At 45.6% G+C, this 27,653-nt stretch overlaps 1 protein-coding gene across 1 annotated transcript in view; it reads left to right on the top strand.

The window, feature by feature from the left end:
• Positions 1-12,360: 12,360 nt before the first annotated feature.
• Positions 12,361-27,653, top strand: part of YPEL1 (yippee like 1) — a 22,605-nt gene continuing 7,312 nt past the window's right edge. The window contains exons 1-2 of the mRNA XM_004386197.2: positions 12,361-12,411; positions 21,269-21,551. Of these exons, the coding sequence (XP_004386254.1) occupies positions 21,435-21,551 (117 nt within the window). The 5' untranslated portion in view covers positions 12,361-12,411; positions 21,269-21,434. The remainder of the gene's footprint in view (positions 12,412-21,268; positions 21,552-27,653) is intronic.

The raw sequence follows: 27,653 nt of genomic DNA, 5'->3' as shown, positions 1-27,653 counted from the left end.
GTGCGCGCCGGGCGCGGACCGGGCGGCCGTGAGTACCGGGCGGGCGGTGCCGGGGACGGGCGTGCGGGGCACCTGTTGGGCGTCCCCGGGTGCGGCAGGCCGGGCCACTGTCCGCTTGTTGGGGTTCTCACTTTCTCTACTGGGTTCACTGGGTTTGAGAACAGACCATAAAGCTACAGCTTTCATTTGTTTTCCTCCTCGGCCCCACCCCCCACCTCCGCTTGAAAGATTTAGAGACAACTAGATGCCCAACGATTATAGATTTTTCCCTCTTTAAAAAAAAAAAAAAAGAGTTGCAGTTGGTAAAAGGAAATGAGGACAAAAGAGGTCTCCTAGGGTGAGCTGGTTTCGAGTTGCTTACATCAAGGTTCTGATCAACATGAATTGTATGCGTTCACCGCTTGTGGCTCAGAGACCGCCAGAAACTGCCTCGCCTGTGATTGACATCGTTGATGTCCAAACTATGTGCTGGATTCTAGGGTGGAAGGAAAGTGAAGTTCCATTTTAGATATTTAATAGCCATGGAATATATCAATTTCCCCGTCCTAAGTATTTTCTGCTTAGTCGTATTTGAGCAGGGAAGAACTCGTTCCAGAAGTACCCATCTTCACCAGCCCTTTCCTTCCCGGGAATGTTAGTCTCCCCATCCACCAGCCCCTCACACTCTCAAACTCCTACCCAAGCCTCAAGATGAGGCTTACCTCCTCTGGGAACATTTGGAGGCGCTTCACCTGAACAAGCTGCCCCTCCCATTACCTGCCTGCTCTCTAGGCTCTGCTCTGTTCTCATAGATGTCTGTCCCTGTGACCTGTTGATTGAGCACCAGCCATGTGTGGGAGCTGTATTCAATCTGATGTCATTTTGTCCTGTAATCGTGCCATACCCCCAACCTCCACTGTGGGCTCTTAGGTGGGGCAGAAGTGGCATGTTCCTGGAATGTTGATGCTGAGGAGCTCCAAGACCACTATGTTCAGCCCTCTTACATCCCACAGGGCTAGGGTGTCTTCTACTTGTGGGTCTCCCTATTAGAGGGTGGGGATCCTTCAGGGCCAGGACCATGAGCACAAGCATGTAGCACAGCATCTGGCCCGTGTTGGGCAGTTAAAAACAGCTGATTGATCCTGATTACCCATCTGAGCAATCGTCTTTCCATTGTTTAAATATTCTTATTTTGGAATAATTTTAGATTTCCGGAAAAGTTGCAAAGATGATACCCAGTTTTCCCCATTGTTGACATTCTAAATTGCGGTGACACATTTGCCAAAACTAAAACACAGAATTGATACATTCTTTCAACTAAACTCCCGACATTGTCTTTCCATTTTTGAAGTACTGAAACTTGTAAAGCGCTGTTTTAATGTAGTCTTCTCCTTGGAAGACTGAGAAACGAAAAATGGTTTAGAACATGAAGTGACAGAAGGCCCCTGCTTGAAAACCATCCTCTGAGACTCTTAATTAGAGATTCATTTTGTTTTCTGATGTTTTAAAAAATAGCACAGTGGTTAAGAGCTTGGCTGCTAGCCAAAAGGTTGGCAGTTCGAATCCACCAGACGCTCTTGGAAACCCGATGGGGCGCCCTATTCTGTCCTATAGTTGGAATCAACTCTAAGGCAATGGGTTTGGTTTTTTTTTTTTAGTTAGATCTATAACCAGTGAAGCTCCCAGGGAGCGGGAATTTTGACAAGGGGTTTGGGAGGTGGTTGGAGAAAGTTCTGAACAGGCAAAATGAGGCAGGCTAGGGTTCTGAGTGTCTGGAGGGCCGTGGGGCACCACTCGGGATGGAGTCAAGAGCAGCAGACAGCTGTGCCTGCAGAGCCATATCCTCCTGGAAAGCTGTCAGTGGTGATGTGAACATGGACTGCTAGGGTCGAAGCTCTGCCCTATCCGTTGGTGAGAAGAATCTTCTAGCATCTGCCAAGCCAGGACCAGGGTCCCGGTGGCAAATTTTACCAGTGTTGAAACTGCTTGTTAGCCCTCTGTCACACTATCGTGATGACTGTCTGCTAGCTACTGTGGGGCAGTTGTCAGCCAGCACCTGTAAGGCACTTACCTGATGACCTTGTGTGATCCTCTGGATCTCCTTGTGACTCAGATATTGCCCCATTTTGCAGATAAGGGAACAGAGCGAATAAGGTCTCATAGCCAGCGAATACGAGATGCACTTGGAATCAAACCCTGGGAAGCTGCTCAAGGCGAGTCAGTCTGGGCTTTTCTCTTGTCCAGCCTCTCCATGTGCCCTGTTCTCCCAGCGTTGGCACACACCCTGGGCCTGTTCCCTTCCAGGTCCTCTCTGAGTCTCTGCCTTTCCCTTCCCTTGCCCAGCACAGGGCTTTGAACGTTGAGTGTGTTTTACTGAGCATGAGATTTAATAAAGTCATGTAAGGCTGCAAATCTCTTTTCTCTCGCTTCAGTCCAGTCTAGCTCTAGTCCTGGAGAAGAGGGGTGGAGTTGGAGGTGTAGTTCCTGCCTCTTTCCCTTTCTTGTTGTTAGCAAGGAGGTCCTGTCTCACCTCCACTGGGATGTGCTTCAGTGCCAAGGGCTGTGGGAAACTTTGTTGCCAGGGGTAGATATAAAAGAGGATGTATTATGGGTGCTTAGAAAAGAAACTGTAACCTACTAACGGTGTCAGAAGCCATCTACATCCCCAAGGGGGGGGGGGGAATCAGGATCAGCACAAAGCCGATTCCTGTGAGGTAGGGGTCAGACCTACCTCCGCTCTTCAGATTTTTTCTTTTTTTTTTTTTTTTTTACTGATTCTGATACTAGCCATCCTCCCTCTGGCACTCTCTTCTTCTTTGGTGGGTTCAGTAATTCCTTGCAGTGGCCACACAGAACTCACAGACCATACTCCCATTAGGGAGGGGAAATAACAGGCTACAACTCAGGATCAGGATCAACTTGGAGGTAGCAGGATACAACTCAGGAGACAGGAGCCAGTTCTTTAATCAGGACAGCTTTCAACCAGGACAGTTCTCGGCTCCTTCTTGGCATGCCCACAGGCAGGCCGTGCTTCTCGGCCAGGCTAGCATCCTCTCAGTCAGGCTAGCAGGCCCTTTTCTCAGCCATGCTAGCCTCTTCTCAGCCTCTGCCCTGCTTGATCAAGTGTTACAGCTGTTTATGTCTGCCAACAAGTGCTTGGAGCCACCCCACCAACCAGCGAGCCTCCTGCCCAAAGGCACTCAGCTCTCTCACTCCGTGGTCAGCAAGCCCACTGCAGCTGCCTTGCTCCATGGACTGGTAAGCCCACTGCAGCAGTCTTGCTCCAGTCTCCTGGTTCCCACTGTTTTGCGCCACTGCCGCCTGTGCTGCTGCTGCACTGTCTCTCGCTGTTGTCGGTGTTACAGCTCTCTCTCTCCTGGGTCTAGGAGGTTCTCAGCAGAGGGACTCAGGTCCAAAGGACTCCTCTCCATGTTCTTCCTCTTGATGATAGTGAAAACCCCCTCAACCTCTGTGGAATTGGCTCTTATATGCCTGCTTTTCCCACCAAGACCACAAACTGACCAATCCCCTTGGTAGGCCAGAGTCACCTAACTTGCTTAGTAAATCGACCAGTCACTAGAAGGGTTTTATGCACTTTATTTGCATAGTAAACTCTCTAATCCCTGCAAGGGTATTATGTACATTATATGCACAGTAAACTGTCCAATCCCTGCGAGGGTTTTATGGACCTTATTTGTATAATAAACTGTCCAGTCCCTTTGCAAGATTGTGGCCTAGCAAATCATCTTGGCAGAACTACAAATCCAGGGCCAGAAAGGCCATATATAAAGAGATTCTCATTGTACTGCAAAAACCACAACCAAACCCATTGCTGTCAAGTTGATTGTAACTCATGGTGACCCCACATACGACAGAGTAGAACTGCTCCATAGGGTTTTCTTGGCTGTAATCTTTATGGAAGCAGTTTGCTGGGTCTTTTTACAGTGCCTCTGAGTGCGTTTGAGCTACCATTCTTTAGGTTAGTAATCAAGCGCAAACTGTTTGCACCACTCGGGCCTAGAAGGAAGGCTCAGGGTAAAAATGTTGTCCAGCAGTCTCATGGGAGACAGTGGAGGTAGAGGCAGGAGGGGACATGGTAGGTCAGGCCTGAGGGCAAAAGCTGTGGCCCCCTTGGTTCCCCAGAGAGGCAGGGACTGGTGGAGGGCAGACTGTGTGCCTCACAGAGCCAAGAGAGGATGGGAGCCACACCCAGGGGCCTGATGGGAGGTACCAATGATGGGAGCTTCCTGCCCCTCCCAGTTCACCCATTGGTTCACCTGTGGCTGCATCTCTGAGACGTGGGAAAAGCTTTTCAGCCTCTAGCTTGAGTAGGAAGGGCATCAATGTGGATGTAAGAGGAAAGCTGGTGCTGCCAAAAGGCAAACTGCACCCACACTACTGCCCCTTGATGTCAGTCCTTTGAGACCTTTCCATGCCTGTGTGAGCATGTATTTTGGGAAGTGTGTGAGTCTGAACAGTCAGTGCATACACATGGTGTGAAATTCAGCAAGTACAAAAGGAAGCTGCCGTCCCTGCCATCCTCATCTTTGTCCTCATCCCTACCGGGGCCTCACCTTGGACATGTTTCTGATGCACATTTATCCGTGTTTTTCACCAGGCTCTGTTGGTTAGACTTCAGGTTGTTTCCAGCCTTTTGTCACTACAGGTAATATTGTTAAAAACAACTTTTATCTGTTGTTTTACATAGGAGTAAGTCTTCCGGAGGGTGGTACCCAGGCTCATGGGTGTGTTGATGGGCATTGCAGGGGTGGAATCCACTTTAAAAAAAAAAAGAAAAGCCAACCTGTTGGGTGTAAGGCAGCTATCAGTGTGACTTCAGTTTGCATGGGTGTGGGTGAAGTTGAGCATGTGCCCATGTATCTGCAGGCCCAGGGCCCAGGTGTGGACTCTGGCTTTGAACCCCTGCGCCACAGTCTACTCGCTGTGCAGCCGACCTCTCCGGGCCTGCGTTTTCCTGTCTGTACAATGGTCCTAACAGAGCACACACCCTTGGGGTTGCTGTGGACTCACTTCATTCTTGCATGGTGAGCTGCTTAGAATGGGCCAGCAGCAGCTGTCAGGATCACAAGAGACTTGTCCTTCCTTCTCCTTGAGCTGATGGTTTTCCCACTGTCCATTTTTCTGTGGTGATAGTGGTGGCCTTTTTAGATGACTTTTGTTTCATCTTTTTAAATCCCAGGAGTGAGTGGTGGAGAAGATGGACCCAGAAGCCAGGGGACCCCAGCCTGTGGGGAGAGGGGAAGGGCCCGAGAGTAAGGGTGGTGTCGGGGAGCTGCCTCCTCTCTCATCCCTGGAGGCATGGAGGAAGTGGGCCTCGATGTCCCCTGCATGGGGTGGAGGAGGCCAGGCCACGCCCATGCCACCTGCCTGGTTCCATTTTCTTCATGACCTTCCACTACACTTGGCAGTGGACTCATGAGCCTCCACCTCTCGCTGAGCAGTGTTTGCTTTCTGGAGGTCCCAGAAACTCTGCCCACCGGGCACGCCAGTGACTTAACTGCCAAACCCAGCTTAGAAGCCTTTGTCTGTCTGGAGCCAACACTCTCTCCTTTACTTCTCACAACAGCCTCTGGGGCTTCAAGGGGTGAAGTGGCGGAGCTGGACTTGAACTCCCGGGATGGGTGGTGCTGTCCTGTAGAGGGCAGAGCCTGCTCTCCCAGTCCCGGGGTGAACCAAAACCCCCTGCCTAGAACCTTGAAAGGATGCCTGGCACCTCAGTACTTAAGTCCTGTTCCTTAGTGTGGCAGACACTGCCTGGATTTCTTGGCCCACTGCTCGCCGACTCCCTGCACAGCTGCGTGCCTGCCCTCCAGACTTCAGACTTGGTTGCTTACCCACACAGCCCCCCCCCACCCCACTAGGTTTCTTCTTCACCCTCCAGGCCCACTCGTCATTCTGCTCCTCTGTGAAGCCTCCCTGGTTCTATCCACTCATACCTTGTGCCTCCTTGAAGAGCAGTTGTCACAGGTGTTGCCTCATGGGCTTTTTCCCTAACTTGTTGGGGGACATGCACACCCCGGCCACTGGGTTTTTAGTGAATAAATATTTGCCTTGGTCTCCTGGGGCTGCTGTAACAAAGCTCCACAAAATAGGTGACTTACAGAACAGAAATTCATTGTCTCTCAGTTCTGGAGCCAGGAGTCTGAACTCAGGGTGTCGGCAGGGCCAAGGTCCCTCCAGAGAGCTCCAGGGGAAGATCCTTTGTGGTCTCTTCAAGCTCCTATTGGCCCCAAGTGCAGCTGCAGCGCCACTCCGTCTCTGCCTCCATCGTTACATGGCATCTTCTTTCTGTGTCTTTCTGTGTGTGTCTCGTCTCCTCTGTTATCAGGTGTAAAAATGGTGTGGTGGTGTCAGACCTCCTGTAACTTGAAGGGGAGAGAAGAGAATCAACATCAGCCTCAGCCCAAAGCTGATTCCTGTGAGGTGGAGGTCAGATATACCTCCTCTCTCCAGCCTTTTTACCAATTCTGATACCAGCCGTCCCTCCCACAGCACTCTCTACTTCTTTGCTGGGTTTGATAATTTGTTGCAACGGCCACACAGACTCACAGACCATACTCATGATTATGGGGTTTATAAGGGAAGTAACAGGTTACAATTCAGGATCAGGACCAACTTGGCAGTAACAGGAACAACTCAGGATACAGTTCTTCCATCAGGACAGCATCTTCTCAGCCATGCCCACAGGCAGGCCTCTCTCTTGGCCCTTGGCCCTCACTTGTGGCCCTCAGTCTGAGCCTGGCCTCTTCCCTGCTCAGGCAAGTGTTACAAGGTTCTTTAGATCCACTGATGAGTGTCTGGAGGAACCCACTCTACCAGGAAGCCTCCTGCCTGAAGTTGTTCAACTCTCTCGCTCCTTGGGTTGGGGAGCATAGCCTGCTGGTCCCATGCTCCTGCTGTCTCGCACTGTCTTCCGTGTTACAGCTCTCTGTCTCCTGGGTCTAGGAGGTTCTCAGTGCAGGGACCCTGGGTCCAAAAGATGCACTCCGCTCCTGGCTTTTCTTCTTGATGGTAGCTCCCCCTCCAGCCTCTGGAATTGGCTCCCTTTAAGCCTAGTGGGATGGCAAAACTGACCATACACCTTATTTGCATGGTCTCACCCCTGCAAAGACTCTTTGCACCTTATTTGGATTAGTAAAACCATCCAATCCCCCAGTGGGCCACAAGCACCTTATTTGCATAGTCACACTCAATCATTTTGTGGAGTCACAAGCCCTTGGCTAGAAGGTCCATGTTAAAGCAATTCACTGCACTGCATAAGGGCACTACTCATATTGGATGAAGACCCAACCTGACCAAGTACGGCCTTGCGTTAACTGATAACATCTTCAAAGACCCTATTTCCAAATGAGGTCCCATCCACAGTTACCTAGGTTAGGACTTGAACATATCTTTTTTGGAGGATACAGTTCAATCCATAACAATATTTTTGTACCTTTTACTTATTTGTCCAAAATTAAGGGGAAAAATTTTAATAGGATTTAAATTTGAATTTTTGTTTAGTATTTGCTTTGTTATAAAAACTACAAGCAAATAAGGGAAGAGGCCTGACACGGTGCCAGGTCTGGACCTGAGCTCAACCCTGAGCAGCTGGGGCAGGCCCACCTCCCAGAGGTGCCCATCAACGGCTGAATGGATAAACAAACTGGGACACACATGCAATGGAATACTACACAATGATAAAGAATAATGACAAATCCACGAAACATCTCACAACATAGATGAATTTGGAGGACATTCTGCTAAGCGAAATAACTCAACCACAAAAGGACAAATATTGTATGAGACACCATTATAAAAAAAAAAAACAAGGAAAAGTTTACACACAGTAAAAAAAAAACATTATATGATGGTTACCAGGGATGGGATGGGAGGGGGTGGGAGGGAAAACTACTAAACGGAAGACAATATTGGTGAAGGGAAAGGCAATATACAGTAGGGGTTAGTCAGCACATGACTAAGGCAAAGGAAGACACTGAGGAATGCAAGAATAAAGTGCAACCACAGTAATTACTGTGACATAGACAATCCTGCAGCAATAATATTAACAAAAGATAATCTGCGAATGGATACATAGGTAAATAGGTATGCTAAACAGATGTGGGAGGGTGTAAGGGAGCACACTTACCTGCAGATATAGGTTTGGTTGTGGATATTTCTACATACATAATTGTAGGTGCTGCATGTATATTAATATAGACGATAGAGTACCCAAGGAGCACAGTCATGGAAACTTGTTAGACGTAACCAAACACCTCGCAGGACAAAGTTCCTAGGCTTGAAGGCAGAGGACCATAGACCCGAGGAACATCTGCATCAGTTGGCACAACATAGTTCATAAAGACAATGTTCTGCATCCTACTTGGGTGAGTAGTGTCTGAGGACTTAAAAGCTTTTGAGCAGCCATCTAAGATACAACTATTGGTCTCTTCTCGTGCAGAGCAAAGGAGAGAAGAAAACTAAAGACTCAAGGAAGCAGTTAGTCTGAAGGACTGACGGACCACATGAACCTCAGCCTGCATGACCCAGAGACCAGAAGAACTAGATGGTGCCTGGCTACCACTACCTACCGCTCTGACTGCGATCACAACAGAGGGTTCCGGACAGAGCGGGAGAAAAACGTAGAACAAAAAATCAAATTCACAAAAAAGACCAAACTTACTGACAGAGACTAGAGGAACCCCCAAGACTATGGCCCTAAGACACCTTTCTGACCTGGAACTGAAGCCATTTGTGGAGACTACCTTTTAGCCAAACAGTAAACAGGCCCATAAAATAGACAGTAACACGCAAGAGGAAGGAATGCCCAAATGCAAAGATGAGAAGACAGGAAGAGATAGAAAATCCAGACAAAAGGAAATGGGTAACAAACCCAGGGTGGAAATGGGGAGAGTGCTGACACATTGAGGGGAATTCAGCCAATGTCATGGAACACTTTATGTACAAACTATCAAATGGGAAACTAATTTGCTCTGCAAACTTTCACCTAAAACACAATTTAAAAAATTAAAAAAAGAAGAAGTAGGGTAACTGCAACATATGGACATGGGCCTGATTCACATTCTCTTAAAATAATTCCAAACCCTCTGCCATTGAGTTGATTCTGACTCATGTGACCACAGAGTTTCCAAGGCTGTAAATCTCTGCGGAAACAGACTGCCACATCTTTATCCTGTGGAGCAGCTGGTGGTTTTGAACAGCCAGCCTTTCAATTAGCAGTCAGTAGCTTTAACCACTGCACCACCAGGGCTCCTTAAAATAATTATACATGCTTACTTTAGGAGAGAAACTTCTAGGATCCAGAAACTTGGTTTTTGCTTAAAAAAAAAAAAAAAAAAACCCATGCCTATATCTCTTTGAGAGAATGGTAGGTGCCCTCCAAACTAGAGGGCACATTGTCCCACAGGCAGACCTGAGTCACCTGGTGAAGGCAGAGCATTTTCCTCTCAGTTCAAGATGGTGCCCAACTTGCCAGTTTTGTAAAAGCCCGTGGTAAGTTGGTTGTTTGAAAACTTGGCCATAATTTCCCTGATGTGACTGGATGTCTAGTCAAAAAGTCTAGTTAGACCCCTAAGACTATGGCCCCCGGACACCCTGCTAACTCAGAGCTGAAGCCACTCCCAAAAGTTCACCTTTCAGTCAAAGATGAGACAGGCCTATAAAACAATAACACGGGAGGAATGTGCTTCTTAGATCAATCAAGTATACGAGACTAAATGGGCAACACCTGTCCGAAAGCAAAGACGAGAAGGCAGGAAGGAACAGGAAAACTGGACGAATGGAAACGGGGAACCTGGGGTGGAAAGGGGGAAAAGGATGACGCATTGTGGGGATTGCAAGCAACGTCACGAAACAGTTTGTGTATAAATTTTTGAACGAGAAACTAATTTGCTCTGTAAAAGTTTTGCTCTGTGAAAGTTCACCTAAAGCACACATACACACACAAAAAGTCTAGTTAAACCATAGCACAGCATACACAGCGGGTTCCAGTGGCCGCAGGTCCTGGTCTGGCTGCTGCTCTGCACAGGACCCCCTTGAGGAGGGGCCAGAGCTGGAGATGCCAGTGTATGGCCCTCGGATACCATAATTACAAAATAATATTTATAGATAAGGAGTAAGGATCAATGAAATGGACATTCGTGTACCTTTTACCATCTTAACAATAAATCCCCATAAGACTTTGTAACTTCTCCCCATCACAGTTTCCTCTCCCCTCTACCAAAGTAGAAGTGCTCACCTGTTTCGCGAGTTTGCTCTGTAAACTTTCACCTAAAACACAATAAAAAAAAATTTAAAAAAGAAGTAGGGTAACTGCAACATATGACATGGGCCTGATTCACGTTTTGTTAAAATAATTCCAAACCCTCTGCCATCGAGTTGATTCTGACTCATGTGACCACATAGAGTTTCCAAGGCTGTAAATCTCTACGGAAGCAGACTAAGTGTACTAGTGCTGCTGCAAGGGACCTGCCTCCAAGGGCTTGACCCAGTTCTCTGACTGAGTTTTGACTTCAGCCTGCCCTGAAAGCTAAGGTTTTTGTCCAAAAGATACTGCAGCTAACCAGTGTAATGACAGACATTCATGGCGTTTAGAAATTCAAAATAAGTAGAAAAGGAGTCCCTGGGTAGTGCAAATAGTTAACACATTCAGCTGCTAACTGAAAGGTTTGCGGTTTGAGTCTGCCTAGAGGTGTCTCGGAAGAAAGGCCTGATGATCTACTTCTGAAAAATCAGCAATTAGGGGGTAAAAAACCCAAACAGAAAACTCTTGGCAAGTTCAAACCTTTTCTGTGCTGTCCCATTAGATGGTAACTAAGTTATAAATAGGGGGTGTTACTCTTTCCCATATTATAGTTATGAATACAAGTGATGTCTCTTGTTTAAGAGCTATGGATGAGCGTGGAAGGCAGTTCTGTAGTTCTCTATTGAGGTCATTTCCAGCAGTGTTTCTGCTACAAAGGGGACTCTACTAACTCTAAAGACCCACACAACCAGCTTGTGAATAACCTAAGATCCTTTCTGTCTTGTACTTTTAGTGCCTTTGTCGGAGGGAAGTCCAGGGAACAGAGAGAAGAAATAAAACAGAAGTTTACTAATTTAAGTCTTGTCTGAATAAAAAGAGAAAAACTTGAAGGTATTAAAATAGATTCAGCATGAGATCAGTAAGGAGTCATGTCAAAGTCATTGCTTTTTAATGGTCATTACCAATTAGCAGAATATGTATGGATTTGAAGAAGCTGTTGACAAGCTCTCTTGTGATGTTCTTTTGGGTATTATGTGGGAAACATAGGGGAGGGGGTAGAGCCGGGATTGTGACTGGGAGAGCTGATGCAGGCTGGTGGGGACCTAGTTGACACTTGTCATGGTGACCTCAGTGGGGCATGTCAGTCTGTTCATCAAAGATGGGAAGATGCTGTGATTCAAATTCATAAAGGGCCCAGTAGGTCAGATATAATCTAATAAAATGTAATATCTTGGGGTTAAACGTGAGGTCTTGTACTTGATTCTAAAAATCCCAGGGGAAATCAGAATTGACCCAGCATGACTTAGTAGCAGCTAGTGGGAAGGAGGGCTTAAGGTTTGGAGGATCACTAATTGAGAATGTCTAATATAATCAGACTTCTTCATAAATACCTTAACACTTGGTTATGACGACAGTATATTGGGGAAAAGAAACGGGTTTTGTCATGGATTGAATTATGTCCCCCCAAAATGTGTGTCAACTTGGCTAGGCCATGATTCCCAGTATGGTGTGGTTGTCCATCATTTTGTGATCTGATGTGATTATTCTATGTGCTGTAAATCCTGACCTCTGATGTTAAGGAGGCAGGATTAGAGGCAGTTATGTTCATGAGGCAGGACTCAATCTACAAGATTAGGTTGCATCTTGAGTTAATCTCTTTTGAGATATAAAAGAGAAAATCGAGCAGAAAGGAGAGGGATCTCATACCACAAAGAAAGAAGCACGGAGTGGAGTGCATCCCTTGGACCTGGGGTCCCTGTGCTGAGAAACTCCTAGACACAAGGGAAGATTGATGACAAAGACCTTCCCCCAGAGCTGACAGAGAGAGACAGAAAGCCTTTCCCTAGAGCTAGTGCCCTGAATTTGGACTTTTAACCTCCTAAACTGTGAGAGAATAAATTTGTTAAAGCCATTCACTTATGCTGTTTCTGTTACAGCAGCACTAGATAACTAAGACAGGTTTCATTTTAGAAGATAGGTGTGCTGAAATTTTCTCCACCAAATCATTGCTAGAATGCTCGTCTCTGTTGGGAATTGTACCCAGCTATTAATTTTTGTTTATGATATGAAATTGGATCCAGCTTCATTTTCTTTTCCTACAGATACCCAAGTTGTCCAGCACCATTTTGGGGGAAAATCTACTCTTTCCCAGTGAGCTGTTATAGCAGGTGCGCCTCTACTAATAGGTGTGTTTCTGGACTCTTTCATTGCATTGACCTGTTTTATGGCCCTTTGCCAGTTCTACACTGTCTCGATGACTCTAATGTGAAATGAAAACACTTGCTCTCTGGCAGAGCAGGCTCTCTCATCTTGCTCTTCAAGAGTATTTGAAGGAAAAAAAATCGTTTTGACTGGCTTTGGCCTTTTGACATATCTAGTATAAGTTTTAGAATCAAGTCCCTCGTGCTCACTCATGTGTATGCGTATACATACACACACACACACACACACACACACACACACATACAACCTGCTTGCATTTAATTAAAAAATTTGGAGAGAATTCGTATCTTTTTAATATCTTCCAGTCTTGATTGTGGCATATTGCTCCATTTATTTAGGTTTTCCTTAATGTCCCTCAAAGTTTTATAATATCTCTGTAAAGGTTTTGCATATCTTTGAATTTATTCTTAGATACTTTGTATTCTTACACTGTTGTAAATGGTATCTTTATTTTTTCACCTACATGCTGATAAAGAGAAATGGAATTGAGTTTGTACATTAATTTTTTCTTACTGATTCTGATATATCTGTAAATTTGTTTGGATTCTTCTATGTATGTAAACATTTATAAATAATGACTTTTTTCCCTTATAATCTTTATACCTTCTTTCTTTTTTTTTTGTTCTGAAGTTTCATTATGACATATCTAGATGTGGCTTTATTTTTATTTACCTTTCTTGGGATTTTTGGCTTCTTAAATCTGTGGATTGTCTTTCATCAATTCTGCAAAATCCTCAATCATTATCTCTTCAAATAGTGCCTCTGTCCCAATTTCCTTTCACTTCTTCTGTAAATCCAAACATCTTCTCACTCCTTCCTTCAGATCTCTTAGTTTAATATTTATATTTTCACTTTTCTCTCTCTCTCTCTTTTTGCCTTATTCAGAATAATTCATTCTGACCTATCTTCCCGTTTAATTCTCTTCTCTTCTGTGTCCAGTTTGCAGTTAAATCCATTGAGTTTAATGCTGTTTATGTCTTACAAGTTCTGTTTGTATTTCTCCCCAAATCTACAAGGTCACTTTTTAGAGTTTGCTATCCCCTACATGAGGACCCCTGGTGGCACAGTGGTTAAAGTGCTTGGCTGCTAACCAAAAGGTCAGCAATTCGAACCTACCAACGGCTCCATGGGAGAAAGCTGTAAAGATTTACAGCCTTGGAAACCCTATGGAGCAGTGCTGCTCTGTCCTGTAGGGTCACTATGAGTTGGAATCGCATCAGCAGTAGTGGGGTTGGTTTTTTGCTTTTTATCCCCTACGTATATTCTCAAGCTTGTTTATTTCTTTAAACATAGTAAGTAGAGGAGTTCCGTAGTCTGTGTCTGATAATTAAAACATTGAGTCTTTGTGGGTAAGTTCCTGATGCTTGTCTCTGCCTGTTTCTGTTCGTGGTGCCTTGTTTCCCTGAGTGCTTGGTTATTTTTGACTGAGTTGCTCATTGTCCTTGAAAAATTACTTGTAGGATTTTTCACATCTGGGATGAAGGTACCATCCTCCAAACTGGATTTGTGCTAGCTTCTGCCAGGCGTCTCAGGACACTGTCAGCCTAGAGCCACTTTAAACTAAATTTACCACTTGTGCGTTTTGGGTACCTCTGCACTGATGTGAATTTGGGCTGTACACCCATGCGAGGGCTGTCTTATGATGACTTCTCAGGGACACCTGATCCTGGAGTGTCATGGATTGAATTGTGTCCCCCAAAAATGTCTGTCGGGTTGACTGGGTCATGATTCCCAGTATTGTAAGATTGTGTAATCTGATGTGATTTCCTTTTGTGTTGTAAACCCTATCACCATGATGAGGTTATATGTGATCTCCTTATGTGTTGTAAACTCTATCACTATGATGACGTTATACTGATGACGTCTACAAGATTAGTGTTTTAATCCAATCTCTTTTGCGATAATAAAAGACAGAAGCGAGCAGAGACACATGGGAACCTCATACCACCAAGAAAGCAGTGCCGGGAGCAGAGCACGTCCTTTGGACCTGAGGTTCCTGTGCTGAGATGCTCTGAGACCAAGGAAAGACTGATGACAGGGACCTTCCTCCAGAGCCAATAGAGAGAGAGAGAGCCTATTCCTGGAGCTGATGCCCTGAATTCGGACTTGTAGCCTACTGGACTGTGAAGAGAATAAATTTCTCTTTGTTAAAACCATCCACTTGTGGTATCTCTGTTAGAGCAGCAGTAGATGACTAAGACACGGAGGTAGGCTCACTTTTGAGGGGCTGGACTTGCACTGCACGTAAGTACCCCCAGTAGACTCTGAACCTCAGGCCAACCTGGGGCTTCTAAAGAGACGCTCAGGTTTGCTGGATTTAGGTAAATACTTTCAGGGAGAGAGTAACTGTCATGCTCAGCTCACTCCTCTGGTTCCTACTTTCCCCGAGATGAGATCTAATTGTCCCCCCACTGTCTTGTTAGCACCTTGATGCCTTTAAGAAAATGTCTTTTTATCTCCTCAGAATTTTTAGTAGTTCTCAGTGGGAAGGTTGATCCAAATACCTGGCCTATCATAGTTTACAAATAGAAATTGATTTTTATTAAATATTAAACCATCTCTTTTTCATTTACCTTTTTATCTTTATATTTGAACTACTTTTTGTAAGCAGCACATTGATAGTTTCTGTTTTTAGTCCAGTTAGACTTTTTCTTTTGCAGAACTTGAGACCCATTAATATGTATACACATACATGTTAATATATGCACATGACATATATCCATATATCCATCTATATATGATACAAATAAGAAATGGTGGGCTCAAGTTTCCTGAAGTTCACACGCGTGCGCACATGCATGTGGTGAGGGTAAGATGTACTAAGCTCAGGAGCAAGGCCACCAGGGGACAACACGTACTTCTGTGAACATAGTTGACGGTGGCCTGCTTGAACGTGGAGAGGGCTGGTGTTCAGGGCAGGGGCACATCCTGCAGCCATGCCAGAATCAGCCCACAGCTGCCAAAACACTTCATTTTTAAAGAATTGATCACATTCAGATGGACATGCTGTCCTTCAGGGCTGCCCACACCTGACCTCTGCTGTCAGGTTTGGGAAAATGACCGTCAGCCACAGGTTTGTTCTCAGATCAGTTCTAATTGGAGGAGGCAGCACATACAGATTAAAGGTAACATTTTAAATTACGACAGATGTGCTTTATGTGTGCCTTGTTGTTGTTTTTAGGTGCTGTCAAGTCAGTTCCGACTCATAGCGACCCTATGTGCAACAGAACGAAACACTGCCCGGTGCCCGGTCCTGCGCCATCCTCACAATCGTTGTTATGCTTGAGCCCATTGTTGCAGTCATTATGTCAGTCCATCTCGTTGAGGGTCTTCCTTTTTGTCTCTGACCCTCTACTTTACCAAGCATGGTGTCCTTTTCCAGTGACTGGTCCCTCCTGATAACATGTCCAAAGTATGTCTCACCATCCTTGCTTCTAAGGAGCATTCTGGCTGTACTTCCTCCAAGACAGATTTGTTCATTCTTTTGGCAGCCCATGGTATAGTCAGCATTCTTCACCAACACCATAACTCAAAGGCATCAATTCTTTGGTCTTCCTTATTCATCGTCCAGCTTTCGTGTGCATATGAGGCAGTTGAAAATACCATGGCTTGAGTCAGGTTCACCTTAGTCCTTAAAGTGAAATCTTTGCTTTTTAACACTTTAAAGAGCTCTTTTGCAGCAGATTTGCCAATGCAATATGTCGTTTTATTTCTTGACTGCTGCTTCCATGGGTATTGATTGTGGATCCAAGTAAAATGAAATTGTTGACAACTTCGATCTTTTCTCCGTTATCGTAATGTTGTTTACTGGGTCCAGTTGTGAGGATTTTTGTTTTCTTTATGTTGAGGTGTAATGGATACTATGTGTGATTTAGCTTTCAGAATATGCCATGTATTCCCACAAATCAGTTAGAGAATATCAGCACCCTAATAGGCAACGGCGCAAGAAAATTGAAAAGGGGAGTCACAGAAGAGGAAGCATGAATGACCAACACATGTGGAAAGTGCTCAGCCGAGTGAGCAGTCAGGACAAAGCAAGGTAGAGCCACATGCTGGCTCACACCTGCCAGTGGGCAGACGTGAAACATTCGGCCCCACCAAGCCGGCAAGGTGCAGACGGGCGGGGACTCACGCCTGCTGGTGGGAGCGTTACTGCGCCCACCCTCGCCTCCAGGTCAGGCAGTTCAGTCCCAGAGCCACACCAGCAGAGCTCGTGCGTGGGCCCAGGAGACACAGTGTTAGAGCTACCGTGCTTGTGGACTGTTGGTGAGTGCATTATGGTGAATGTCAGTGGAACACGGTGGATCTGCAGTTTAAGGAGCACAGCTGCAGAGACGGCACTCCTCCCAGACCCCAGGAAGTCCAGAAAACAGGAGAACACAGCAGCGTGGTCCAGCATTCTGCACACATGGTCAACTACAAAGACAAGCAAAGAAACAGAAAACAAAACCCAGGGAGGTGGATCCAGGCTCTGGGGCTTCACCGTCCTGGGCAGCGGGTACGTGGGCATTTGTGCTCTGTCTGCCTTTCAAATGTTCAGAAATATTGCTTTCTGCCTATTCAAAACTTAGTTGACAATTGTATAAGTTGGCCATCTATTGCAAGATGCCCTGTACTCAGAGATGTACGGCCTGCCTTGACAGGTGGAAGGGGCCTGGTGAGGCTATGGCGGAGCCAGGAAGACAAGGTTTCTTGGTGTCCTTGGGAAGGGCTGGGCACGGGCAAAGACGTGGGAGTGGAAGGGGGCTGCTGGCTGGCACAGGTCGGTGTCCAGGGGTGGTTCTGACTTACAGGCTCGACACCCATCCTGAAGCAGGGTCAGGAGCACCAGTCAACCCCATAAGCACGCGAAGAGTCCACGTCTGTCTTCCTGGGTGGCAGGTGCGGTGGTGTCCTTGGAGGTGATGAGGGGGGGCATTTGGGATGTGCTGATTGGTTTACTGGCGTGTCACCGAGTTGGAGATGTCTCACATGCAGTTGGAAATGAAAACCTGGAGCTCTCGAAGATTGAAAGAAGCTGCGCATCTGTTAAACTGAGAATGGGGGCAGTGTTGAAGGGGGCATGCAGGCAGAGCAGGCCTGGGAGCGCTCAGCGTGTGTTCTTTTCCCCGTCTTGAGTGTGGGGAGAAGCCTGTCTTTTCTGTTTGCTCTGAAAGAAAACCCTCCCGTGCCCAGTTCTCCTGCATAGCGTCTGTCAGGAGGAGGCTGAGCGGGAGCTGACATCACTCGGAAAAGACGTTTTCCATTATAGTGCCAGGATCTTTTATGTCCCCGAATTTTTTTTTTTTTTTAATGATGTGATAATTTCTTAGAGATTGCTCCATGCAGAATCTATCACTTGTCTTTGTAAATGTCATGGTGCTTGAGCTGGTCTCGGGTGGCTGCGTCTCCTTTCAGTTCCTGAAGCCACGCGTGTGTCAGATGCATTTGAGCAAATGTTTTCCTCAAATTATTTGTAAAGTAGTCCATATGCTGCTTCCAACTACATTCAGAGTGTTAAACAATGATGAGGTAAAAATTCTTTTTTAAAAAGTAATTTTCAAAATTTTTTATTGTGCTAAAATATAGATAACATGAAATTTGCCATTGTAATCATTTTTAAGTGTACAGTTCCATGGCATTGATTACATTCTCCATGTTGTACAACCTTTACCACTATTCCAAGACTTCTTTATCATGCCAAACAGAAATTCTGCACCCATCCTCCCCTCTCCTAACCCCTAGTAAAGTCTAATCTACTTTCTGTCTCTATGAATTTACCTGTTCTAAATATTTCATGTAAATAGAATCATACAGTATGTGTTCTCTTATGTCAGGCTTCTTTCACCCTGGAGCCCTGGTGGCACAATGGTTAAGCATTCAGCTGCTAACCAAAAAGGTCCACAGTTTGAATCCACCAGCCACTCCTTGGAAACCCTATGGAGCAGTTCCTCTCTGTCCTATAGGATTGCTATGAGTCAGAATCAACTCAATGGCAATGGTTTTTTTTTTTTCTTTCACCCAGGATAATGTTTCCAAGGTTCATCTGTGCTATAGCATCCATGATGTACCACGTTATAGTATTATGGCTGAATAATAGTCTGTTGTATATGTAGGCCATATTTTGTTTATCCATTCACCTGCTGATGGACACTGAGTTGTTTTTACCCTTTGGCTATTGTGAACAGTGCTGCAATGAACACTCATGTATGAGTATCTGAATCCCTGCTTTCAAGTCTCTTGGATATATACTCAGGAATGGAATTTCTGGGTTATATGGTAGTTCTGTGTTTAACTTGTTGAAGAACCGCCAAATTGTTTGCCACAGCAGCTGCACCATTTTTGCATTCCCACCAGCAATGCAGGAGGATTCCCATTTGTAAATAATTTATTTATACAAAATTAACATTAAATAATTAGATCTTTAACTTCTAACCCTGTCCCCTGTCCCCAGTCTTCAAAACCCATGAATCCTAGGTTCTCCCACCAGAAGTGTGTCTATGGAAAATTGTGCCCCTGTCCAAACATCTGACAAATGTGCGCTCAGCGGGTCCCCACCGAGCGCAGCCCACAGCCCTGTGCAGGTCATCGCAGGGAGGCTCTAGGTACTACCTGGGCAGCAGGGGAGTAGTCTCAGGGACCCAGCGCCCCAGCCTTGCCTGGCCCCCTATGCCTGATGATCTTGGGCACTCGAGAGCTGGATCAGGCACCCACTTCTCCCAGCGGCAGGGGCACTGTTCCTGCAGGTGGGGGCCTGCAAGGCAGGCTCACTGCTGAGTAAGACTGGGCATCCCCCTGAGGGCACGCCAGACCACATAAGCATATGTGGCATTGGGCATACTGGGTTAATAGAGACTGCTCAGTGTCCCCGCTTCACATGGCACCGGGGCAGGTGCCATACCTGCCATACCTTAGATATGCTAACACCCACTTGGCAGGCAGAGCGGCAGCGGCCAGGCAGCCAAGCTTCACTAAGGCTCTTCCTGCCGGCCATGCCCCCCTCGCCGCCAAGATGGCCAAGAGGAAGGTCAGCTCAGCCAAGGGGTGGTGAAGAGGGAACCCAAGAGGAGATCAGTGAGTTGTCAGCTAAACTTGCTCCTGTAAAAATGGAAACAAAGCTAAAAAAGGCAGCAAGAAGGATGAATCTTCAGACAAAAAAGTGCAAGAAAAAGGGAAAAGACGAGCAAAGGGAACAGGTTGAAGTGGCTAACCAAACACCAAAGAAGATTTACCTGCAGTAAATGGAGAAACTAAAGACAGGAGAGTCCGGCCTCTGATGAAGCAGGAGAGAAAGAAGTCTGATTAATGTCATCTAGTACATTTTATCAGTGGTCCCAGCATCTTCCTCCTTATACAGTCCAGAGGAACGTTTTTAATCAACTGTTTTGTAAATGCAAGTTTTTTAGTAGCTGTAAACACGTTTTTAAGAAGGAGGGAATCACACTTCATCCATTTGTTTTCTTCGAAATTTTATTTATTTTGTTGTTGTTGAGAATATCAACAAAACCTACACCAATTCAACAGTTCCTACATGTATAATTTAGTGACACTGACTACATTCTTTGAGTTGCACAACCATTCTCACCCTCCTTTTCTGAGTTGTTCCTCCCTCATTAACATAAACTCACTGCCGACTAAGGTTCCTGTCTAATCTTTCTAGTGGCGCTTGTCAATTTGATCCCATATAAATAGCTCTTAAAAGAACATGGTGCTCAAGGCAGATGTTTTTTACTAGTTAAGCTAAACTATTGTTTGGTTTTAAGAAGACTTCAGGGGATATTTTTGGTTTAAGGTTTAAAGATTATCTCCAGGCAGTAGTTTCAGGGATTCGTTCACTGTCCATGGATTCAGAAAGTCTAGAGTCCATGAGAATTTTATATTCTGTTCTGCATTTTCCCCCTTTTGATCAGGATGCTTCTATAGAATCTTTGATCAAAATGTTCAGTAATGATAGCCAGGCACCATCCAGTCCTTCTGCTCTCATGGCAAAGGAGACAATTGTTGAAGGAGGCAATTACCCACACATTCCATATCCTCCTCCTATTCCTGACTATACCTCATCCCATTTTTTAAGTGTAGATGCTTTTTTTTAAGAGGTGAAATCATTTGCTTTTTTATTTTTTTAGTACAACCAAAAAATTGTGCAATGTTGAATTGTGGAAGCTTTGACAGTTTTGGGTATCAACCTGACATTCCATAGGTGGAAGGGGGACAGTTTTGTATCCCATAATACAAAACATACTCCATGGCAATTTGGAGTCACAGTCGTGCATTTATATGTCTTGAACATTTTAAATTACTTCTATTTCCATGTTATTTTTTATTAGAATTGTTTCTTAAAGAAAACTGCTCCCTCATCCTGGCTCCTCCCGTCAGAAGTGTGTGCACTCTATAACATCTTTGGATGTGGTGGTCCGGTTTTCCTAATAACCTTGTTATGTACTATGAAAGATGGGAAATTTGAGTGTGTCGTATGTGTGAGATTGAACTGTGAATTAGTGGAACTTAAGATGTAACAGCTTATCAACATCTGAAGATATTGGTACTTGATAGCCCCTAAGGACTATTTGCCTCCAAATTTTAAAATTTGGAAAGTCACTGGAATTTAGAGACGAATTATAACTACATGGCTTTTTAGATTTTTGGTATAAAGATTAAGAATTGTGTACAAATTGTTGATAATGTCTGTGTACTGATCCTCAAAACAACCAGAAAAATATCAGTTCTCGAAGAATAAAAACAAAAAACCATGAATCCTAAACACACATCCTTTGATGTATTTGTCTCTCTGTAACCCATGGCTTTGTTTTTATTCGCTGACAGGTTGTGACATTTTCTCTCATCCCAGCTGTGTGGAAAGTGCCACACGTGCTCCTGAACAACAACGGCTCTTGCCTGCATCTTCCAGTGTTTCTTCTGTCAGAGAGCCCAGGAGAGTTGCGATTCTTCCAGTGCCGGCCCTGACCTGAGTGAGGAGTGCCCAGCAGAGATGGTAAAGATGACAAAATCCAAAACCTTCCAAGCTTATCTGCCAAACTGCCATCGCACATACAGCTGTATCCACTGCAGGGCCCACCTGGCCAACCACGATGAGCTCATCTCCAAGGCAAGTGGCTGCATCAGACGTTAAGGAAACACCGACACCACTGGGAGTGTTTGTCATGGTGGCACCTTGTTAGTAGATGAGTGTTCAGCCATGATGTGACTTCCATGTGTGGTGCTGTCTGGGATCTAAGCTAGCTGTGTTCTAAGAGTCTAGGGCCTTCTGATTAAGTGTGTCCATACCTCAATCTTGGTCATGATATTTGCACAAATGGGTGGTTTTTTTGTAATTTTTCCTGGTCTTTCCCTGGTTAAAAATACTAGTGGTGAAAAAGATTCTGAATGAAAAAAACATTAGATACCAAAGAAACAATTTATGTATTGGTTCTTTTCCAAGGAAGTGCAGTGGTTGGTTTGCTTGTTGGCAAGTGTCTCTGAGACTTGCCACTGTGGCTTCATAGCTGACGGGCTCTCAGGGACCAGGCAACGCTGGTCAACTGCACTCCAAGAAGGGAGGGAAGCCACACGTCAGCTGCATGTTAGGAAGGCCACTTCCTCCTCAAGACTGGACAAGGGGCTGGGAAAGTCAGCCAAGGACAGAGGGGAGAGGGGAGAGGGAGGGCCAGTGCTGAGATACTCCAGGCTGTTGAGGTTGGCCAGGGTGAGAGAAGCTGGAAAAGGAGAGGAGCTACTTTGAGAAAGCTGAGAGGGGCCAAGAGCTGGCAGGTGGCCCAGGGCTCAGGTGGGGCTTGAAGGAGGGGAGGTGGTTTGAATCAAGGAGGAAGTGCTGAGGTGTGTGGGACGTGAGGAGACCTGACTCCCCTCATGAGGGCTGAATTGGGATGGGAGGCCCCTGGGTTAGCCTTTTGCTGGGAATTGGGGGGAGGGGCGGGGGTGGTGGTGGAGGGGATTCCAGAGGACTCAGCACAGGCCCAGGAGGAAGTGTTGTAAAGTAGACCTAAATATCTGATAGAAATTAATATTGGGTATTACAGATAACAGAGAGCATGTAACTTTGCCTTCAGCCAATATGTGATTTGATATACTAAAAGGGGAATTAGGGTTTGCTGGAAAGAAACACAGGGTTTTTATTTCAAGCCAGTAGCATTGTGTATATTGGGGGCTTAGGTGGAAAACCTGAACACCACCTAGGAAATTTGCATTTGAAAGGACATGCAGACCTACCCAGCACTGCTGAGAGGACTGGAGATTTGCATTCCCTTCAGAGGGAAAAAAAAAAAAAAATGACTGTTTTCCTTTTTGAATTTTGAGCAAACAGTTTGCCTTTGGATCACTGAGGTAGGAAGTCAGTGCCTAGCAGAACACCGTTTCAGGACTGGAAGTTAAAGGGAGCCAGCAAGTAGACAGCCTGGTATGCTTGCTTGTGGTGACCACTTGGGACCACTCAATGAGTGGAAGTGGTGGACATGCAGCAATGAAGAAACAGGCTGAGTTTGGACATGTTCCATTGGCCCCCGTTGACCTAGCCCATAGAGGTTAATAATGAGAGAGAGAGAAGGGGCTGGCTGATCTGAAGTGCCGTGAGGTGTGTGGACTCCCAAGCCTACAGCTGGTACCCATTGACCTAGCTTGGATGGCTAGGGATGAGCTGACCAGAACCTGACTGAATGAAGAGAAAGATGTTTGACAGAGTGAGCTGGTATAGATTGCTGCAATTTGATGGCTTGCTCTGGACTGAACTTGGTTATGGATACAGATGCTCAAAGTTCCAACTAGAACAGAGGATTCTTCAAACCAAGGAACATGTTTGTCTCGTCAGAGTACTGTTCTGGTAGGCATGGGTGATTTAAATATTGGCTGTCTAAAATAGGGGGAGATAAAGCCATGAATTGGCTGGCTTACGTGCTTTCATGGGTGGTAGTGGTGATGTTAGGTGTCGAGTCAATTCTGACACATATTGACCCTGTGTACAACAGAATGAAACTCTGCCCGGTCTTGTGCCATTTTCACAATTGTTGTTATGCTTGAGCCCATTGTTACAGCCACGGTGTCAGTCCACCTTGTTGAGGGTCTTCTTCTTTTTCACTGACCCTCTACTTTACCAAGCATGATGTCCTCCTCCAGGTATTGGTCCCTCCTGATAACATGTCCAAAGTATGTGAGACAAAGTTTCACCATCCTTGCTTCTAAGGAGCTTTCTGGCTGTACTTCTTCCAAGACAGATTTGTTCGTTCTTCTGGCAGTCCATGGTATATTCAGTATTCTTCATCAGCACCACAATTTGAAGGCACCAGTTCTTCTTTGGTCTTCCTTATTCATTGTCCAGCTTTCATATGCATATGAGGCGATTGAAAATGCCATGGCTTGGATCAGGCATATCTTAGTCCTCAAAGTGGCATCTTTGCTTTTCAACAAAAATGTCAGCACTCAAAATGAAGGGGACAAGGGAGGATTCCCAGTGAATAGTTTCCTCTTTTCCTTATGGGTCTGAGGAAGAGAGGGTGGGGGAAGATGTTGATAGAATTATATGATTCAGTGTAAGTGTTGATTTGTTAACAGGGTTGTGATTGTAAATACTGTAATTGTAAAATCTGTAAGTGTGAAAGAGTGGACTGAGAGGGAGGCACTACTAGACTGGAGTACAGTGGCTGAACCTAAAGTACCTTAAAGGTTTTGCTATGCTGATACCTCCTGAGGCTCAGAGCAAGAAAATAATCTTCTCTCTGTTAAATTTTATCAGAAGCCAAAAAGGGTAACGCCAAGATGACTTTTGGAGAACCTAACCAGATCAATGGACACCTGCAGCAGACCTGAAGGACTGGTACCTGAGTAATGTCACACTTAGGACTCTTTTGCTCTACTGAAGGACTAATTGTTAATGACTGTTTTGGACTGGTAAAATGATTGGGAGGGGGAAGTTAACCTTCAAGTATGAAAGGGCCAATGGCTAGAAAAGTCAGAGGGTGGCCTGCGGTGCAGTGAATTACTTAATATGGTCCTTCTAGCCATAGTTTTTTTAATTCCCACCAAATGACTGGGTGGGACTGTACAAATGAGGTGCTTGTGGCCCACCAAGGGAATTACATAGCTTGTTAATAATGTAAATAAGGTGCGTGGCACTCTTATGGGGGTGGAACCATGCAAATAAGGTGTATGGAAGCCTAACAAGGATTGGTCAGTTTTACCATCCCACTAGGCTTTAAATGAGCCGTCCCAGAGGCATGAAGGGAGGATCTCAACACCACCAAGAAAGAAGAGCCAGGAGTGGAGTGTGTCCTTTGGACCTGGGATCCCTGTGCTGAGAACCTCCTAGATCCAGGAGACAGAGAGAGGAGCTGTAACACAGAAGACAGAGACAGCAGAACCAGGACAGAGAGGGAGAGCTGTAACACCAGAGATGGCAAGAGGCAGCAGAACTAGGAGACCAGCAGGAGACACCGTGGTGGGTATCCGACCTACGGAGCTGAGTGCCTTTGGTCAGGAGGCTTCCTGGTGGAGTAGGGTGCCTCCAGAAACTTATTGGCAGAGCTAAAAGAGCTTTGTAACATTTGCCCAAGCAGGGCAGAGGCCAGCTGAGGGGCCAAGAGGCCAAGGGCCAGAGAGAGGCCTGGCTATGGCACAGCTGAGAAGAAGCAGTCCTGACCAAAGAACTGTATCCTGAGCAATCCTGAACCTGAATTGTAACTGGTTACTTTCCTAATATACCCTATGAGTATGGTCTGTGAGTTCCGTGTATCCATTGCAATGAATTATCAAACTCAGCAGAGGAGGAGAGAGTGCAGTGGGAGGGACCGCTGGTGTCAGAATTGGTAAAAAGGTTGGAGGTGGAGGCATATCTGACCTCTGCCTGATAGGAATCAGCCTTGGACTATTGATCTAGATTTTCCTTCCCCCTTGTGAAGTTAGAGATCAGATGCCCCCGCCGTGCCATTTTTACACCATGTTAGCAGTATGCAGCTTACACTCAGAGAATGCTTCCTAAGGAAGGCGGTGGTCTGGCCCAGCCCTCGAGGGTCAGTCTCCCTCCCAGAGTCAGGAATCTCGCGCTGGTTGAAAATAAGTCCATCAGGAAGGTGTGCTTTCCAAGAGCTTCTGCTTAGGCCTCTTGGTCAGCTCAGTGAGAACATTTATCCCTTGTGTGTTAACTAGATGATGGTGAGAGGTAGTCTTTTTCCTGTTCATTATCTAGAATAAACACTGTCCAGCAGGCCAGTTTCTGCTCCCCTGTTGCTTCTGTGATTCCTTGGTCCTCTCAGAAATTTCAGGTAAGATGTGGAAGTGTCTCACACCTTGGTGTTTTGAGGTATTTTCTAGGAATGCTAAGTGTGTACACAGCATTGTGAGTTCATGGAGCACGGGGCCACTGGGGCCTCCAGGCAGGGGGTATGTGGCGTAGCAGTGCTTCAGTGGCCCACCTCAGTGGGTGGCCATGTGAGGGCCACCACAGATGGCTCTTCGGACACGCACTGGGCACACCCTGACTTGGAGGCCAGAAGGAATTTGAGGTACTTCTTTCAAAGAACCCCAAAGTCATTAAGCTTTTTTCAAAATTACATCAAAAGAAGTCTGCAAGGAAGTTGGTGAAAACTGTTATCATTCATGATACTGAATGATCATTTCGGGATGAAAAGAACACAGGGAACCTCGACTCTCAAGTACACAGGTGCCTGGAGGGCCCAAACCTGGGATTTCAGCTGTTTCTCTGCTTTGCATGACGTTATTCCATGTGGAGGGTTTCATTGAAACTGTAGAAAACTTTTATCACATAGGGCAGAGTCCAACTCACAGGAGGCTGAACGCTCCGTGCTGATGGGCTTGTCCAGCCCTGGAGTCCATGTTTGTCCCTAACAGGATCTCCTGGCCCCAGAAGCCTGTCCTTGTGTGAGGTAGCACTGGTTGTTAGAAGATTTTATCCCGCCCAGGGTCCATGGGCCAAATATGGTCCATGACCTGCTTTTCTAAAGTTTTATTGGATCACAGCTACACTAATTTTTTTATATACTGTCCACGGCTGCTTTTGTGCTTCCACGTGGTTGATGATTTGCAGCCGAGACCGCAGTGACAGCGAGGTCCTACAGTCTGGCCCGTGACAGAAGCTTGCTCTGCCTGCCCTACCAGACTGGTGTCTGGATCCTAACCACAGACCTGATCACATAGCTGATCACAACCCTGTGTAGAAACAAGGACATGCAGAATAAGTGAAAGAATTAGAAGACTCAGTCTAGAAAACAGAAGGCTGATAAGGATGCGTGGAAAGTCTTTAAGATGATATTTGTTAAATTGAACATAGTCTTGTGTTATGGATTGAATTGTGTCTCCTAAAAATGTGTGTCAACTTGGCTAGGCCATGATTCCCAGCATTGTGTGATTGTCCACCATTTTGTCATCTGATGTGATTTTCCTATGTGCTGTAAATTCTACCTCTATGATGTTAATGAGGCAGGATTAGAGGCAGATATGTCAGTGAAGCAGGACTCAATCTACAAGATTAGATTGTATCTTGAGTCAATCTCTTTTGAGATATAAGAGAGAATCGAGCAGAGAGACGGGGGACCTCATACCACCATGAAAGCAGAGCACATCCTTTGGACCTGGGGTTCCTGCGCGGAGAAGCTCCTAGAGCAGGGGAAGATTGATGACAAGGACATTCCTCCAGAGCCGAGAGAGAGAAAGCCTTCCCCTGGAGCTGACACCCTGAATTCAGACTTAAACCCTCCTAGACTGTGAGAAAATAAATTTCTCTTTGTTAAAGCCATCCGCCTGTGGTATTCCTGTTACAGCAACACTGAACTAAGACATCTTAGAAAACCACTTCTGGGATCAGCCCTTTCTGTTATTGCCCTGAGATAATCTTTAAACCTTAAACCAAAAATATCGCCTGAAGTCTTTTTAAAACCAAACAATAGTTTAGCTTAACTAGTAAAGAATGTCTGCCTTGAGCATTGCACTGTTTCAGAATCCATCTATATGGGATCAAATTGACAGCAGTAACTCAAAAGTTGTGTATATTCTTAACAGCAAAAAATAAAAATTTATCAGAAATACTTGAACATATTGTCTGAGCTGTTTCTTAGCTTGCAATATTTTCCTTGGGTAAATCTGTCCCTAGAGGCACATTAGGAAAGGCTAAATCCTTTACTTCAAGAACAGTGCCATCTCAGGCTGTGACTTTTTTTTTTTTAAATGGAAAAGTATAGAGACTTCC

Source organism: Trichechus manatus, unplaced genomic scaffold (assembly GCF_000243295.1).
Source record: "Trichechus manatus latirostris isolate Lorelei unplaced genomic scaffold, TriManLat1.0 scaffold00157, whole genome shotgun sequence".
NCBI lineage: Eukaryota > Metazoa > Chordata > Mammalia > Sirenia > Trichechidae > Trichechus > Trichechus manatus.
The sequence above is the reverse complement of the archived record's forward strand: the minus strand, read 5'-3'. Positions and strand labels throughout refer to the sequence as shown.